The 19,569-nt window shown below is 38.6% G+C and overlaps 1 protein-coding gene across 1 annotated transcript in view; it reads left to right on the forward strand.

The window, feature by feature from the left end:
• Window positions 1-6,203: 6,203 nt before the first annotated feature.
• sp2 (sp2 transcription factor) overlaps window positions 6,204-19,569 on the forward strand; it is a 30,102-nt gene continuing 16,736 nt past the window's right edge. The window contains exons 1-4 of the mRNA XM_085788028.1: window positions 6,204-6,277; window positions 12,700-12,776; window positions 15,084-15,443; window positions 18,077-18,493. Of these exons, the coding sequence (XP_085644154.1) occupies window positions 6,271-6,277; window positions 12,700-12,776; window positions 15,084-15,443; window positions 18,077-18,493 (861 nt within the window). The 5' untranslated portion in view covers window positions 6,204-6,270. The remainder of the gene's footprint in view (window positions 6,278-12,699; window positions 12,777-15,083; window positions 15,444-18,076; window positions 18,494-19,569) is intronic.

The following is a 19,569-nucleotide window of genomic DNA, read 5'->3' on the forward strand; positions in this document are numbered from 1 at the left end:
AATGCCACAATCTTCGTAAAAACTTCGTAAGTAGGACTTAAGAACAAATTTGTTCTTAAGAACGGTTCGTGAATGAGGCCCAATATGTGTATGTTTTGTAACAACTTGCAACAGTCTAATGATGCCCAATCTTACCACACACACACACACACACACACACACACACACACACACACACACACAGACATATTATTTATTTTTTAAGTTTCATGTCATTTAGACTGTGTATAAGAGAGAGAGAGAGAGAACTTGATCAGCACACACGTGCATGCACACACACACACACACACACACACACGCATAGGGTAAATAATTGTATGTATACTTTTTATTTATTTGTATATTGTATATATTTGGTTTCATGAGTTGTATTGTGTCATTGATTCCTAATGCTGTGGCAACATATAGTTCTTTTAACTGTCATGCCAATAAAGCTAATTTGAATCGAATTGAACACTGCAAAAACTCAACATCTTTCCAAGAATATTTGTCTTATTTCTTGTCACAATGTCTCATTTCTAGTCTAAACTAATCTCTTTCTACTTAAAATAAGACTCATCACCTAAAAATGAACTTGTTTTTAGACACTTTTTACTTCTTTCAAACCTATTTTCACTTGAAATAAGTAGAAAAATCTGCCAGTGAAAGCAAGTTTTTTGTGTTTGTAATAAGAAAGAAAAACTTGCTCCACTATCAGATTTTTCTACTTATTTCAAGTGAAAATCAGCTTGAAAGAAGTAAAAAGTGTCTAAAACAAGCTACTTTTAATGTATAACTATGTATGTATATGTATAACTATACTTATTTTAGTTATAATGAGATTAGTTTTGACTAGAAATAAGACAAATATTCTTGGTCAGATTTTGACTTTTTGCAGTGAATTGAATTGGGAGATAGAGACAGAGAAGGAAACAGAGAAGCTCGTGCTCCATCAGCCGCCATCTTGGCTCAAAGCGCTGCAGGCCGAGTCCACTCAGAGGATGTGGAGCGAGATGGGACTGACAGCCCAGACGGGAACATTTGTCCAGAGGCCCGGCTCGTGTCACACACACTCTCTCTCTCTCTCTCTCTCTCTCTCTCTCTCTCTCTCTCTTTCTCTGAATGTGTGTGTGTGTGTATTGTATATTGTGTGTGTGTGTAGTGTGTGTGTATTGTGTGTGTGTGTGTATTCTGGGCCGAGACCCAAAGAGTCCAAACCAGACGAGACAAGACAAGACAAGGAGCAGGACCAGACTACACTGAGTCCAAGTGGTGTAGTCTGGTCTGGTACAACAACAACAACAACAACAACAACAACAACAACAACAACAACAACAACAACAACACACTGCTGAGGCTGCTGAGCTGAGACGTTGTGTAGAAGTATTGTGTGTTTAAAGTTGTGTTTATTCACTGTCTTACACACATTTTATCTTATGAATAAACATGTTGACCAGACTACGACCTGTTTCATTTAGATTCAGTCTTTCTTTTATATTATGACTTTCTAACTTTCTCTGTTCGCTTCACTGACTCAGACTCACATTTTAAAAACCAGCTCAACTGGACTTTTTATTTCACTATAATTCACTTAATCGATAAGTTGTGTCCACCAGTCCTGCAGAAAAAAAAGACAGAAACAAAAGAACTCCTCTGTAAATAACATTTAAAATGACTATTGCTTCATTTGGGAGTTGAAAAGTTAAAGTTTTCCCACTTCGCTTTGTCATTTCCCTTTTTTCTTTTGGACATGTAGGTAATCATGGCCTCATTAGTCTGACTGATACAATACAATACAATTTACATTTAAATTTCCTTAATTATTTGCAAATTCTCATTTTAATTTGGGCTAAACTGATCGTCCACAACCTTCAGACTTTTTTTGTCCATGTGTCTGTTTTTATTTGACTACTTGTGACCTGTTTTAGTTTGACTTGTTTCAGACAGGACAAACAGAGTCTTATATATATTAACTACTAGTATCATCACTTTAATATTTACAACAATCCTTTTCATTAAACTGATGATACGAGTGCTGTGCAGTATCTAGAAACACCTGGAATATACTTTACTCTGGTAGCAGTACAGATACAACCTTCCAATTTAAAATAAAATAAAATAAAAATGTAAAATGCAGTAAAATAACACTTGAACTGCTTTATTGTTCAACAATATATCACATATGAGCAGAGTTTTATTTGTTGTTGGTCTAACAGTACAATTGCAGGTTGAATCTGACGGCTATGACATGTTCAATATATAAATACACTATTGCCCATAAAGTTGGACTAGATGAAATGATTGTGACTGAATTGTGAATGTGAGTTATTCTCGACAGATAAAATCTTCTGATCAATCTCTTCCAAACATATCACTGTGGAAATGAAACCACAACTTTTATAACAGAAATAAAAAGAGTAATGTGTCTGAAAACAAAACTATCTTGCATTATGTCTGTGGGCCAGTAAATATTTATGATTGTATCATATGTGAGTCTTATCAGATCTGTACTATGAGTGCATCACAGTTTAATCTGTTTAATTTCATAACTTTCACTGTTGCACCAGTCAAAACTTTGCTCGGCTCAATGATAGTAAAAACACAGACATTCATATTATTTCCCGTGCAGAAGCCTAGTAGCTACTTTTTGAGTCTATTCTGAGCTCACAGGCTGAGAAATATTGTATTGGTGCTTTAAAATAAACTTTTAATCGGTTTACGCCGAGCTTAGAGCAGCAGTGTTATCCCACATCACGGTGCTGCTGCTGCTGCTGCTGCTGCTGCTGCTCATAATAAACCTCAGGCCGTTTAAACGGGTCAGACGGCAGAGACTTTTCTTTTTTTTAAACAACTTTATTGACAGCAAGAGTATACACAGGACTGAATACAGTTAGATGAAATAAGTGTATACAACATTAATTAATACACAACCAAACCATCATAAATACGCCATAGGGGATGACAGTCACAGCAAGACAGAAAAAATATAGGTTATAAACTTAAATAAATATTTTGTAAAGCTTATAAAGATCATAAGTTTTAACAGCTTTTTTATTCTCACAATCACAGAGGGAGGAGATATATTCACCAACATATGCAGACAGTTCCAAGAAGTTTGGCTTCTTAGCAGATAATTTAGACTTATGTAGCCTATATAAAATTTGATAAAATAATTAACAAATTAATCATATAAAACTGAGAATTTAGTTTAAAAAAAAAAATCATATTCAGTAGCCAAACAAAACATTTTTCCAGCACAAAATAAACTGGTTATGTAATGTTATGTAACTTTGATGTCTTTTTTCTTACCTTCTATTTTCTACTAAAAGCCTAACTAGGGACGGGAGTTGGAAACTATAGCATCATTAGCTATAATCTCTGTCTGCAGAACATCAGTCACATTGACTTGTTTGTAACGAGTGGAAGTGTCACTATGTTAATCTGCAGTGTCCCTATCAAATAAACTGAATTGAATTATTAATTAAATATTTTTACTTTTACTCGAGTTGATTTCTAGGAAGGCTGAAAAGTAGGCTACTCGTTACTTTCAGGTCTGCCCTTTTTTTTTTTTTCTAAAATCCTATTGGACACAAGCTGTGTTTGTCAAAGCAGGAAACCTATCACAGTGAAGCTCTCCACTGGGATGTACGTAAAAGCGAAAATACGTCATCCCTCCCCATAAGGATACTGCCAAAGTTCTCAGAAACAAGAGTTAAAAGCTCCTTACATTCATTTAGAAAAAATTGTAGTAGCTAATTCATTGATGTGAAAAATAAGAATTTTACTCTTACTCTTACTTTTACTTAAAGTACATTTAAAAGCATGTAGGGGAGACTGGGGACAGTTGCAACAAGGGACGTAGGTAATAAAACTCAATAGCTCAGTGTGAGACAAGAAGAATGGAACTATTTGCAATACAAGAAACTTTTATAAACATGTACTCTACTTTTGGATGATTTATTCACTGTATGACATCAAATAAATTTACTTTTCTCTAATTTTCAAAGCAACATTGACTCAAGGCCTATGTTCTACGCAAAACAAAACTCCAACTGTTCTCTGATAAATATTACTAAATAACTAAATAATACTATAGTATTATTGTAAGACAATGCATCTTTTAGGAATACTATGCTTATTGAGACAAAAATCAAAAGTTAATTAGTGAAATTTAATGTATGTTTAATATGTTGCAACCGCCCCTGATCCGTGTTGCAACCGTCCCCACGTTTGGGGTCAGTTGCAACATCTGGATTCTTTCATTCAAATGAATATTGTGATTGATGTGTCATATGTAACCATCTTTAACCCTCTATGGTACGCTGCATCATGATGCCAGTGGGGGAAAAAATGTTTGGAGTGTTTTTATGTCTCAAAATAGACTAAATAAACATAATCTAAAGACATTTTTAAAAATGATTTATTTTTGGAAGTTTTTGGGGTTTGTTGCTTGTAGGCAACATTGTACTATTATGGTTCATCATCTACTGTATTAGAAACACCGACCAGTCTCTGTAGACTTTCACCTTCACTGGCCTCATCCTCATCTTCCTCATCATCATCATAATAGCCTGATGTTTACTTTACTGCATCCAAAATCACATTTATTAAGGAAAAAAAACTAAATGATGATGAATGATATGTTTTTGAACATTATATTTACACCTAAACACACACTACCATAGTCTCATAATGCAATATTGATTCCATAATGGTCCACTGTCGCCTCAAGGCAACGTTGCAATTTTCTATAATGGTACGTTGTTGCTTTTTAACAAGTTTCCATTATTTAATAAGTAAATAAATTGCATGGAACTATTAAAAATTAAACTTTACTAATCTATTAGTGTAAATATATTTTTTTCCAGATGAAAAAGGGCCAGGAAGTTACTGTATGTTTTCAGACCGTTTTAGTGGAGCTAAATGGCAAACCTGTTTCCTTTGAAAAAGTCTGCAAAAAGGGTTTCAGTGGCTTCTTGAAAGTCATGTGATAAATTAAAGCAGAAGTAAGTGGTCCGGTCGTTTTCGCTAATGCTGCGTTCCAGGTAGGCTTTTGAAATCGTAAATTACAGCTTCAAGTCACAACTTACGACTTTGTAGCGTTCCAGGCAACCCACTCGTGTTTTTCCGACCTGTTTTACCGGTGAAAGTCACTATAACGGCCACTCGTAACTTCTGACCCGTGAACTCGTACCAGATCGAACTGGTACGACTTCACGAGTTTCCTTGAACGCACCATAACAGTCCTCGTCCCTACGTCGCCACATTCACGGCGTTCCTTGGCTGCACACACAGCCCTGCATGCCGTTCTCTCTCCTCATTGGATAAAAACTGTAGGATACGATAAATGTTTTCTCTTCGGCTCAGAGCAGAGCAGAGTGACTGACAGACCCGTGTTTCAGACCAAACACTCTATGTAAGTGATTGCTGTTGGAAGATATAACTATTTAAGACTTATATTAACACAAATATATCACTTACTTCTGCTTTAAAGCATTGTTATTGGTTCTCTAAGGTCTCCTCTCTTTTTTAAAGTATTACAGCTTTAAATGGGATGAATTGTGGAGATGTGACAGGCCAAAAAGTGGTGTGTTGCTGCCTGAGGGCAACATGGTACCATAGAGGGTTAAATGGTATGACTAATTAGCTGACACATGTATGTTTAATCTATAAAAGTTTGGTGAGCCTAGTCCAAACAGTCTCTGAGTAACTGAGAAAAATGTAAAAATTTTGTTGCAACTGTCCCCAGTCTCCCCTATATAATCATTAGTTGGGTAAAATATATGAAACATTTTAAATGAAATCTCTTTGACCTTGTTGGTTAAAAAAAACAAAACGTATTAGGTAGTAGCCAGACTTTTTCCCTCCTGTATAATACTGTAATATTTCCAGACGGCAGCGACTTGCCGCTCATTGATCAGCTCGGTTGTCATTCTGGTTTAGTCCGAACGGCCCCTCGAGCTTCACATTGGCCGTCATGGCCGTCAGTGAAACGGTCCTGCTGCTCTTTATAGGGCCAACGGCTGCTGGGAGGAGGCCCCGCCCCCTTCAACCACCATCTCGACATCCCATTGGCCCAGCCGCCGTTCATTAACCGACGTTCCCGAACGGCGCGCCGCGGTTGGCTCGCTTGAATCTCAATCACAGCGACGGCTCACGGCGATTGGTCCGCGCTGCCGTCGCTCAACGCGCCGCTGCCCGCTGATTGGTCCAGCCGCGGCGAGGGGCGGGGGCGGGGGCGGGACCTTCCCCGGGCTCGGTCTTCAAGGCTCACGGAGAGCGAATGTCGTCATGAGCGGTGGGTAGGAATTAAAACATTGGTGTTTATATCACATTCTGCTTCGTTAAACGTTTTATATTCGCGTCGAACAGAAAAGCACCGTTGCGCTGCGCGGGTGTGAATAACCAGTGTGTGTTTGTGTCGCTCACCCGCCGAGCTGTGTGAACCAAAATAAGCATCGCACTTCCGGAAAGGAGGGCTGCCTTTTTCAGTAACGTTATCAAAGAGTTTCTATATTAGCCGAGGGAGCTAACTAACTAACGGCTGCTGAGGAGGAGCTGCTGCTTTTTACTTCAGCTTCGTTTCCCATTAAAATCCACTAAATGCATTTACAAAACCCACTAATCCCCCCAAAAAAACCCGAAAACTACTGGGATTATGCAAAGTCAGTGTGTGAAATGAAGGTGCAGACGGTTGGAATTAGCCTGAGCTAGCTGCTAGCCACATTAGCCTGCCCCCGGTTTTGTATGAGCACAGCTAGGTAGCATGCTAGCTGGTGTTAGCATCTGGTTTTTAGTCCACAGCAAAGCAAAGCAAAGCAAACCCACAGTAAATGTTTGATGGCGGCGCTGTATTTAAGGCCGCACTGTTTTTTATTTATTTTATTATATTTTTTATTACTATTATTATTTCTTATGTCGTTCTATCTGAACGTTCCTGGCCGTGTTAGCCAGGGTTTTACTTTGTGCAGCACTTTTGTGATTGTGATTGTGATCATAGGCTAACTTACAACACTTTGGGTCAGCCTTGGTTGTTTTTAACTGTGCTTTATAAATACATTTGATTTGATTTAATTGTGCGATACTGAGACTTTTTAAAGACACATTTCAGCTGCACTGGAGCTGGTTGTGTTATTATACTTCTGCTCAGTTTCTGCAAACACACGTCCTCTTCCGTACAGCCTGAATGAAGTGTGTGTGTGTGTGTGTGCAGGGATGAACTGAGCTGACAATATAAAGTTATTGCACTTTCACTTAATGAGGCATGTAGAAGGAGGTTGTGTGTGTCTGCAGAAGTTAAGTTGTGACAGATGAGGTGGCAGAAATTAGCCGGGTGTAGAAATATTTAAGAAAGGAGCTGTTGTGTTGTGTTGTGTTTTGTTTTGTCTGGTGTGTGTGTGTGTGTGTGTGGTTGTAAAGAAGCCTCAGTTTGTGTGTTTGTGTCATTTATCACCACAACACTGGACTCACACAGCTAAACAACTGTCTGTGCAAAGTGAAGTGAACCAAAAGTCCTGTATTGATTTTACTGCTGCTGCTTTAGTTCATATATTTGTGCAGAGTCACTCCTGTCACAACAACATGTTTAGTTTTTATCCTGCAGCAGCACACAGACACAATAGTAGTTTTTATTTTTACTTCTTTTCTTTTTTTAAAACATATTTTAAAAGCAACAACAAACGCTGAGATGTGTGACCTGCACCTTTACCACATGCTCAACACAACTCTGATATGAATCTGATTAAGAAACTTCCAGTGATTTCTGATTATGACCTTAATCCAGTTAAAGTCATAGTTGAATTTACTAAGTAAGTGGTCTAGATATTTGTATTTGACATATATTCTAAAATAATTGTTGAAATATGTAATTAAGATATTTTTTCTTTACATATGTCAGAATAAATGTGCAAATATGTAGATTAGATGTTTGATTATACCATATATTTCAGAATAAGTGTGCAAACATGTAGTTTAGACATTTGTTTACGTTTTTCTTTTTGTACAAACATCTCTGTTGTACAAACATGTAGTCTCCATGACATACACGGTAAAAAAAGAGGACAGGACGGTTATTGGAGATGAATTAAAAATGAAACCAACAGAACAGTTTGTAGAGAAAGTCAGACGGTGTTAATCCATCTGAGCTCTGTAACATGTAAAAGGAACATGATCCTATAAAAGATACTGATATTAACACCTAGATCAGAATACTGTCTCATTCAGAATAAGGTCAGTAATCAGATTACTGCCTTAACAATCAGTCTAGTTGTTGTTGTTGGTCTGTCTCAGCAGGTTTGTGTGTCGGTGGCTCTGTGGTTGTCGTGTGTGTAACGTGTCTCCTGCTGTTTGCTCCAGATGTTGATGTTGATGATGATGTGTTTTGCCTGTTCGTGAATGAAGACAGATGTTGTCTCAACCTGAACACAGCGGCTGCATAGCGCTGGGCGATGTGGCGATGTGGCGATGTGGCGATGTGGCGATGTTAGATGGTGAAGGATCAGAGCGTGTAGACGATCTAACAAAGGATCGTCTGGGGCTCATTCTATAAACTACAGTTCTATGCTGCAAAGACCAAACAAAGGACATTTACAAAGTTTATCTAAAAGAGAAAACAACAGTTACTTTAGTTTGTATCTTTATTTGGCCCTTTTCAATCAGCTATTTAGTGTTTTGATAAACTTAAAATCCTGTTAAAATGACTGTGTTGAATAAAACAAACAGTAATGTCTTCATTGATATTTTACTTATTGAAAGCTCCCTTTTATGTTGCAAGAGTCCACTTTATCAGAGTGTTGTTGTTTACGTTGTTTGCACATGTTGGCAAAACTGCAACTATTTAGATTAAAATCTGTTCAGAAAGGTTCTTTGGCCTAAATTGTCTGTTTTTCTTTTTTCGATTTAAGATCGTGATGAAATCGAAATCGTGACTTCATTTTAAAAAAACCGTGATATGATATTTTTGCCGTATCGCCCCCCCCCCCCACGGCTGCATGAAAACTACAGCAGACACAGGTTTTATTCAACATTTGTCTTGTGTAGTAACACAACACGACACAACGACACACTGCTGTGTTGATGCAGCAGTGAGCCGGTCACTCTCTGTGCATCACCATGAGAGTGTGTGTCTCTTCTCCTGCAGCAGTGTGTTTTGACAGAAACATTTGTGTCTGTTAAAGCAGCAGCATCTAAACTACTGGGCTTCCTGCCTCAGTTACTTCTGCTGACTGTGACTGTCTACACACTAAATATCATCATGAACCTCAATAAATTGTGCGTCTTGTCGTCTCCTCCAGTGTCGGGGAAGCGACTTTGTAAAACTCTACTTTTAAATCCAGGTTAAAAACATTTCTCTTTTCACGTGCTTATAGCTGAGCTCTTTTAAGAACTTCAAACTTTATCTATTTTCTTTTCTTTTACTTTTATTTGCTCTTGCTTTTAACTCTGTTTTTAGTGTTTTGTTTGTTTTTATTCTGTCTTATGCTTCTTTTTTTAATGTTTTGTCTTTATGTAAAGCACATTGAGTTGCCTTGGTATGAAATGCGCTATAGAAATAAAGATGCCTTGCCTGCCTTACATGTAGTTGAGCCTGGCAGGAGTTTGATCAAACTACATTTCTAAGTTTTATTTGGTTAAAGAAAAGAAGCTGACTTTTTTTGGTCAACATACTGTTACCAGGCAATCTGCTAATCGGTTATGAATTATTACCCGGTTAACCTAGGATTAAAAAACTGTCATGTCAGAGTTCCAGTCTAGCGTCGGATCAAACTACATCATCATGTCATGGTTTAGGTTTGTCGTAGCGTTAAACGGTTTTGGATCGAACAACATGGTTTTTAGCTGTGTAAAAACATTTCTGGATCGAACCTCGAACTTTCTAACCTTTTTACAAGAATGTTTTTAATCCTTAGTGCAGCAGTGTGATGTAGTTAGAGCTGCAGGTTGGGATTTTATTTTGAAAAAGGCAGTTTTCAGCTGCTTTAACTGTGTTTTACTCAGGATTTTACTTTATTGTCCCTGAGGGGAAGTTTGTCTTGGATCTTGGACAACAGTGCTACTATACATCAGCTGCATTAATAGAATAGAAGATAACACCCACATGACAGTTTAAATTAACAACAGGGGACAAAATGAGGACAGACAAGGTAAAACTGACCCGCTGAATGAAGTTACTGCTGCTCTGAGAGTTAGAAAAAGAGGTCAAAAACTCAATAAACATAAAGCTGCTGTGTAAAGGGAACATATCATTAAAACACGTTAAAACTAGGGCTGCAACAAATGGTTATTTTCATTATCTTTCAAGCATATTTTCACTTCTACTTTTCAAGTAGAAAAATCAAGTTCAAAAATCAAGAGCAAGTTTTTCTTTCTTATTACAAGCACAAAAACCTTTTCTACTTATTTCAAGTGAAAATTTCTTTGAAACAAGTGAAAATGATCTAAAAACAAGTTAATTTTTTTAGGTGATGAGTCTTATTTTAAGTGGAAAGAGATTAGTTTTGACTAGAAATGAGACATTTTGACAAGAAATACGACAAATATTCTTGGAAAGACTTTGAGTTTTTGTAGTGTAGTAGGGCTGCGACTAACGGTTATTTTCATTATCGATTAATCTGTCAATTATTTAGTTGTTTGGTCAATAAAATGTTAAAAAATGTTGAAAAACCACCAGACGACGTCCTCAAAAGTCTTGTTTTGTCCACAAACCAAAGAGAGACTCAGTTTATTGTCATAAAGGAAGAAAGAAAGCAGAAATATTCACATTGAAGAAGCTGGAATCAGAGAATCTGGACTTTTTTTTAAATTAAAAAACGACTCAAAGTGATTATTAGATTATCAGAATAGTTGACGATTAATTTCATAACTGATTAATAGTTGCAGCTCTGGTCAAAACAAGTGGTTTGGAAACAGAAATAAATGCTGCTGGTGTAAAGTCTGTGATGATGACTGCTGCTGATTAGTTTTTTATTCCTCCTGTAACTTTGAGGAACTATTTTCTTTCAACCTCCCTCGTCCTCTTATGAGCAGTTTGGACAAATCAAAGTTAATGCATTCATTAATTAATCAATGAATGAGTGTAACTAAAGACTTTCCTTTCCTTTTTTAGATTTATTTCATTCATGGTAGACTATACATTCTCACATAGTTGCACATATTTACATAATGTAGCTACACATAGTCACCATGAATGAAAAGCAGCAGGATGAACAAACACTTATAGTACCTGCTCCTCTCTGTTGTTATAGTTACATTGGCTTACTATCAACACCAATATTATTCTCTATTTCAAAATATTAAGAATGATGAAACATAGTAATGACCAGAAAACAAACAAAATAACGGTAAACACCACTCGTCTATCTATCTTTTCTTTTTCTCTTTCTCCTTCTTCTTTTTTGTAGACGCTTATCTTTTCTTTTTAAAACATTTTCTTAAACTGAGACATACTTGTACAACTTTTCTTTTTTTTTTTTTGTTAATGGGAACAGGCTTATACAATGTATAAACCGACAATACACTGACCAATAAACAAACAGACAGAAGACAAAAGACACAGCAGACTCAACAACACAACAAAGACATGACCAAAACAGGACAGACCAATAAAAAAAATAAAAATAAATACACGCACAAAAAAATAAAACTAAACTAAACTAAAAAACAAAAATACAACAAAAAAAGGATGTGAAACTACTAAAATTAAATTAACAGTAACTACTTAGTAGGCTATACCTTCACTCAAAAGTAAGTTTTTCCCATTTTTTGTTATGCATTTCTACCTTGTCTTGATTGGATGCGAAAGAAATTGGCGTCACACTTTATTTCTAAAAAAAAAACAAATTCAAAAGTGTTTTGGTTTGGGTCTTGAAAATAAATATTTTCCACAAAAGGATGATGGTGTTCACAATCTGGGCAGTTTATCTCCAGTACTCCCAACAAAATATTTAATGGTGTAAATTCGAAGTGAATGTACAACTTTTCAGTTTTATTTATTTATTTATTTATTTATTTGGTTCATTTCGGGCATGTCAATTAGTCATCATCATCACACATCATCTCAATCCAATTAATACAATACACATGACCGAAAGGGAAAGCGGGAGAAGCAAAAGCTTATCTAGTCCCGCCCCCAGTACTCACATATTCATTTTTTCTGCATGTTACATTTTTGACATAACATTCTTCCAGAATTTTCAAAATTTAACAATTTGACATAACATTTTTTTTTTTTTTTTTTTTTTAACATGACATTTCTCACTTTTTTTTTTCAACATTTGACATTTTGACATAATGTGTTGCAGCATTAGGCAGTATGTAGAGTTGAAGAAATTGAAGTCCAGCTCTAGATAGAGCATAAGGACTACGTGTGTGTCTGCACATGTGTCCAAAATTTTTTCAGAGTGTAGTAGATGCAGTTCCTTGCTTTGTGTTCCTTGCTTTGTGAATGTCGTAGTTTTACACCTGCAACAGAAATGTACACATTTGTTTTAAGCTTTTTAACCTTGCAAATGTCTGTTTAAAACCAAGTGTAACAGCTGTTTAGTCGTCACAATGAGGCGTCTCAGCTCAGCCACTGGAAGTCAACGCTGCCGCCTGACTCTGACTCTGACTCTGACTCTCTGTGTGTGTGTGTGTGTGTGTGTCTCTCTGTGTGTGTGTGTGTGTGTGTGTGTGTGTGTGTGTGTGTGTGTCTCTCTGTGTGTGTGTGTGTGTGTGTTGCAGAACAACAGGACAGTATGGCCACCACTGTAGCTGTCAGTCCCAGTGAATACCTCCAGCCCTCCTCCGCCTCCACACAAGTGAGTAACACTCAGACGCTCAGTCGCTGACTCTGCTTCAACTGTTGAACTCTCTGACCGACTGACCACCTCATCATCATCATCATCATCATCATCATCATCATCATCATCATCACAGACACACATTCAGCCTTTCAGTTTAGTAACTTAAAGGAGAATGGGCTTTATGCACAGCTCCACTTCTTATTTCAGGAAGTAGTGGAGCTGTGCATAGAGCCCATTCCGGGCAAATCCACCTCACATATTAGGTCTAACAGAAGGAATCTGAAGATTTCCAGTTTAATGTGTCCTGTTTTAATAATAATAATAATAAATTTTATTTGTAAAGCACTTTTTATAAAGTAATCTCAAAGTGGTAAGTGTTTTGCGGTAGTTGTGTCTGTCTCTGCATCGCCACGGCAGCGATGAATGGGAGCGGATGCAAGTTAGGCTGTTTACATCCCTCAAAGCCGCAATTTTTTGCAATTCATGTTTTTCAGAAATTGGGGGGGACATGCCACCCTCCGCCCCCCACCCCCCTCCGGGATCTGCACCCATGACTAGTATGTTCTACATCGGTTTTGCGTTGTTTTCAGCGGATCCGTGTGAATGCAGATTTTTTTTATCAAAACGATGACGTGTTTACGGTGATTTTTTTCTCTCTTTCAAAGCGAAGAAGAAAAATATCGTTTAGTGTGAAGCTCTGTGTCCGTTAGGGGTGGGAGAAAAAATCAATTCACATAAATATCGCAATATCTTTTTTGATGATTTTTAAATCAATTTTTTATTTCAAAAATTGATTTTTTTAAAAAAATTTTAATATTGTGCAATGTGCATTTGTTCGCCTTTTTTACATACAGAGAGTCCAGGTTTTGAAAAGGGTTTAAGTTCACTTTATAATGGAGTATGTTAATTTATAGGCTCCTACAGTATTTGTGTGCAGATAAATGTTAAAGCAGTACTAAAGAACTTTCAGTTTTGGTTGAGTTTGGCGGCGCCTGTGGACCAAAGCGGTAGTGTTTTGCCTGAAGGAAGACTTCATTTCCCATGAACACTAGCATGAAGCCCTGTAAATATCCTGCATTAAAATGAACAGAAGACATCAAAACTAAGTTTCTGTTTCCAGTGGATCATTTCAAAGTGAAAACACAAACATAATCCATTGCTAAAGTGCCGTTTTGCCTGTTCCCTCCTTGTTGTGACTCGTGAAAGTGAAAGTGAAAGTGAAACTTAAGTGAGAGCCGGGTTCCTACCATGCTCCTCAAAGCTGCTTAGTGCCAGAGAAAGAGATACAGACCATAATGATACAGACCCCCTCAGGCCATGACAGAGGTGTCATTCAACCTGTTGTAAGTCGATGTACCATCACAAAAGTTATGAAAATATTTTATGAAGGTTGAAAAGTTACTTAGTGTTGGTTTAAGTACCTTTAAAAGCAAGTACTTTTTTACTCTTATTCGAGTAACATGTCGACTGAGCTACTTTTACTTGTAACAGAGTAAATTTTGACCAGTAGTATTTGTACTCTTACTCAAGTACTGGGGTCGAGTACTCTGTCCATCTCTGGTTGCACTGACCTTGATTTTTGACCTTTGACCACCAAAATCGTATCAGTTTGAATACATTTCAAGAAATCCCCTGAAGGTGTCATGGAGATATTGAATTTACAAGCTTAAAACTGTGTTTTGTGAAGTCACATTGACCTTGATCTTTAACCTTTGACCTCCAAAATCTTTGAGTCAAGTGAATGTTTTTTGCCAAATTTGAAGAACTTCCATCAAAACTGGGATACTGTGTCCAGGAGAATGGGACGGACAACTGGAAAGCAAAGTTGTAAACAAGTCGACTGTAATTATCTAAACTACACTGCTCAAAAAAATAAAGGGAACACTTAAACAACACATCTTAGATCTCAATTAATGAAATATTGCAGTTTAAAATCGTTATTCAATATATAGTAGAGTGTGTTGAGAACAAAATAACATAAAAATGATCAATGTAAATCAAAATTATCATCCCAGGTTGATTTCACACAGGTGTGATATACTTGGAGTTACAATGTGTTGTTTAAGTGTTCCCTTTATTTTTTTTCACTTTATAATGGAGTATGTTAATTTATAGACTCCTACAGTATTTGTGTGCAGATAAATGTTAAAAATGCTAAAGACTAAAAATCAAGAGAATCGGCAATATCGTAGAATCGCAATTTAAATCGAATCGTATCCAAAAAATCATAGAAGAATCGAATCAGGAGAAAAGCGCATCGTCCCAGCCTTGTTGTCCGTGTGGTCGTTAGTCTCCTCTCTCTCTCTCTCTGTCTCTCTTTAGGACGCCCAGCCGTCGCCCCTGGCGCTGCTCGCCGCCACCTGCAGTAAGATCGGTCCTCCGGCGGCTCAGGCTCCCGTCTCGTCTCCCCCGGCGACGCCGCAGCCCCGCCGCCTGCTGCCCATCAAGCCGGCGCCCATCGCCCCGGCGCCGCCCAAGAACCTGAGCTTCCTGTCGGCCAAAGGCAACGTGATCCAGCTGCCGGCCGGCCTGGGCGCCACGGCGACCGGCAGCCCCATCGTCCTCACCATCCAGCAGAGCCCGGCGCGCCACAACGCCACCGCCGCCGCCGCCGCCGCCGCGCAGCCCGCCAACATCCAGTACCAGATGGTGCCGCAGATACAGGGCCCGCAGACCATCCAGGTAGGGGTGTCGCCGTAATCGTAAAGATTCCTAAATACCGTCATCACTTTCCATAAAAGCTGATGTTGGAAACACAGAGGCAGATGTTGAACCGATGTGAAGGTGAAGGTCAGAAATACTGGTCCATTTACCTAACGTAGCGTACAACTGGTAGGAATTTAAATGTTAGCTCTGATCTCATTTGTGATAACAAACAAACAAACAAACAAACAAACGATTAAAATAAACTTAAACATTTGGTATTGGTGACAATGATTTGAATATTTAAAACACTTCCCCTGGAGGATTAATAATTGGTTATACAGGTAATACTCAGAAAATTAGAATATCGTGAAAAAGTTCATTCATTTAAGTAATTCAACTTAAAAGGTGAAATGAATATATTATTTAGACTCATAACAGGCATTGCAAGATATTTCAAGCTTTTATTTGTTATAATTTTGATTATTATGGCTTACAGCTTATGAAAACCCCAATCAAAAAATTAGAATATCGTGAAAAAGTTCAATGTTGTAGCTCAAATTGTCACAGCCTCGTCAGCCAATTAATCCAAAACACCTGCAAAGGGTTCCTGAGCCTTTAAAAGCTCTCTGTCTGGTTCAGTACAGTTCGCAATCATGGAGAAGTGAATGAACTTTTTCACGATATTCTAATTTTCTGAGTATTACCTGTATATAGGGTTGCAAAATTCCGGGAATTAACGGGAATAAATCAGAAATTTACAAAATTGAAGGTTGGTCCTTAACAGGGAACTTAAAGGGACAACGAGGAGTTTTGAAAAAGCGAAGTGTTTTCTCACTACATTTATGAGCCTCCGCACCGTGAAATTCTTTGACCGGCACAAGACAGACTCATGTTTTCATTCATCAAGAATTAAAGTCAGAGGTTGGAAGACGATCACATACCGTCGTAGTTCCCACCATAAACGGAGATTCATACGGCGGCGTTATTCTCATGACTCGCCACGAAACCGAAAGTAAAGAAACGCTGGTCGGCTCGCCCAGCATTTCCACCACCACTAATAATAACAAAATAACCATAGAGACAAAACCATAGATTTATCTAAAATGGACCATTAACAAGTGGTAACGGAGATTCATCCACATTAATATCAGACTTTTTTTATTGTCGCAGAATTTTTCGTTCTGCCGACGGAGAAACTCCTCGTTGTCCCTTTAAATATAGTTGGGGAAAATATATTGTAGCATAATCTTGGCTATAACAACCAGATTTAATGCAAGTACACTTGAATATCTATGCTATCTTATTCCAACGGTGAAAAATGTAAGCAACAAGAATTAAAACTTGATAAAGTTCTACTCACAAATAAATCTGTAGAAATGTCCTGTTTTTTAATTGTATTATTTTGCATGGATGTCTGTTTATGACAAAACAAAATATTCACATTTATGTTTAGATATGATACAGTTTGTTTAAATTACCCCCAATTTCCCATAAATTCCAATAATTCCCATGGAAAGTTTCCAATTTGGAATATTTCCAAAATTCCCGAGCTTAACTTCCCATGGAAAGTTTCTGGAAATTTACCAGATATTTACTGGAAATTTTCCGCCCCTTTGCAACCCTAGTTATATATTAAAGGACAATTCCAGGCGAATTCAACTCGGGGCTGTATGTTCATATCATTTTAGGTCTAAAAGAATGAATCTGAAGATTTTCAGTTTAATGTCTCCTGTTTTGCGGTAGTTGTGTCTGTCCCCGCATCGCCACGGCAACAATGAATGGGAGTGGATGTAAGTTCAGCTGTTTAGGCTGTTTCCATCCCTCAAAGCCACAGACAGCGTCAGATGGAGACTCAAACATGCAGCCAGAAGTTTATTTACTTCAACAAGACGACATGTTTGTAAAACTAGATCTAATTCAAAGTCTCCCAGAGTCTCGCGCGACCCAGTTGCCGTGCTCGGTGTGTTCAGGTGCAGTGGGGGAAGCTCCCGTTTGTGTCATAAACACAGGAATATCAACTCTTTACTTGCTTCAAGTAAAAAAAACTTCTCGGCGCATCTTTGAGTCTCCACCTGACGCTGTCTGTGGAAAAAATGTACACTTGAAGCAAGTCCAGAGTTGATATTCCTGTGTTTATGACACAAGCGGTAGCTTTTCCCACTGCACCTGAACACACCGTGCACGGCAACTGGGTCTCGCGCGAGACTCTGGAAGACTTTGAATTAGATCTAGTTTTACAAACATGTCGGCTTGCTGAAGTAAATAAACTTCTGGCTGCATGTTTGAGTCTCCATCTGACGCTGTCTGTGGCTTTGAGGGATGGAAACAGCCTAAGCAGCAGAACTTCAATCCGCTCCCATTCATTGCTGCCGTGGCGATGCGGGGACAGACACAACTACCGCAAAACAGGAGCGATTAAACTGGAAACCTTCAGATTCATTCTTTTAGACCTAAAATGACAGGAACATACAGCCCTGAGTTGAATTCGCCTGGAATTGTCCTTTAATACTAGATACTTAAAATATTTAGTGTAAATAATGAATAATGAATTATATTTTGACTGCATTTGATTTTACACATTCATATGTTGTTAAATGAATTAAAGCTTAATAAAGGTGATTATTTCTCTGTCAGTAAAGGTAAATAAATAACTAAACCCTCTCCTCCAGATGATGCCCCAGGGCGGGCAGTTCCAGCTCATCCCGGGCACCAACCAGGCCATAATAACCGCTCCCATGGCGATGCCGGCGCCGCAGGCCGCCGCCGCTCCCGTCACGCCGCAGAAGACCGTCGCCATCAAGCCGTCGCCCCGGCAGCAGCGCAAGCCGAACAGCAACATGGTGCAGCTGCCCGGCGGCCTCACGCTGCCGCTCAACGTGGCCACGGGGGAGGTGGGCGGGGCCCAGATCGTCACGGAGACGGCGGCCGCCCCTCCCACCCCGGGGAAAGGGCGGCGAGGGAGGAAGAAGAAGGTGATGCTGGCGGCGCCGGCTGCCATGGCGATGGCCGCGCCCGCTCCGGCCGCGTCGCCGCCGCCCGAACAGATGGAGACGATCCTCATCGAGGCCGGGGACAACATCATCCAGGTAGCTACGCACACCGCCGCTATCACCACGGCAACAGTGTTATGGTACAACCAGCCGAGCGCTACGATACTAAACATCTGGTAAAGGGTCAGAATAATTAAATCAGTGCAGCTTGAGTTTTTTTTTGTAATTTATTTTTTATTGACATTCAGAAACAGACATTCACAGCATATACATCATGTGAGCTTCTGACTTCTTGCATCTGTTGTCTGCCCTAAATGCCAAAATAGTATTTTAGTTTATATCCAAGTTATGAGAAGAAGAATTTACAACCATAACAACAATTGAAACAAACAAACAAACAAACAAACAAACAAACAGACAAACAAAAGAACTATGTATTGCTATGGAGTGATCTTTCTCATACATCATAGCTACTGGTTTGTGAAAGTAAAATCTGGCCTATGAGGCGTGACATATTTGACCCAGTTTTCCCAGTATGATGTAAATTTCTCCAATTTGTGATGAACAAAAGCTGTTATCTTTTCCATTTTATAAATGTCCATTGTGATATCCATAATATATTTATAGTTGGGCTCTCTGGTGATAACCATTTTCTGGTAATTCTCTTTTTGCAGGCCACCAGCAAAATATTTACTAAGTGTTTAATTGATTGATTAATCTCTTTTCGGTTATTCCCTGAGGTATAGCTGCCCCCTAGCGGCAGCAAATATACAGTATTTGCTCCGTAGGTCTAGAAACGAGCCATAGGAACTTTTTGAGTCTCGAACACCGTTTGTGTTGACCAATCACAGCGCTCTATCTGTTTAGAGAGTCGATGGGCGGCTTAACGCCATGATGACATACTTGCGACGGTGAAAAACATGACAAGAAGATGACTGGCTTTGGCAAAGGAATGGTTTGAATCGGCGTTGGCATCAACTATGAAAGAATTCAACTTGTCATTTTCTTTTTAAAAGTTGAGCCAGAAACTGACCTGAAGTCGTTCATTTAGAAGAAGAAGGATGGATTTGGTGTTTTGCCGACGGGATACGGGAAAAGTTGAATCTACCAACGACGTCATCCTGCTCTTTGCTCTGATTGGTTGTAGCGCTACCCTATTGATACTTATCAGT

The sequence above is a fragment of the Trachurus japonicus genome, chromosome 1 (genome assembly GCF_045865225.1).
Source record: "Trachurus japonicus isolate A0001 chromosome 1, Traja_1.0".
NCBI classification, from domain to species: domain Eukaryota; kingdom Metazoa; phylum Chordata; class Actinopteri; order Carangiformes; family Carangidae; genus Trachurus; species Trachurus japonicus.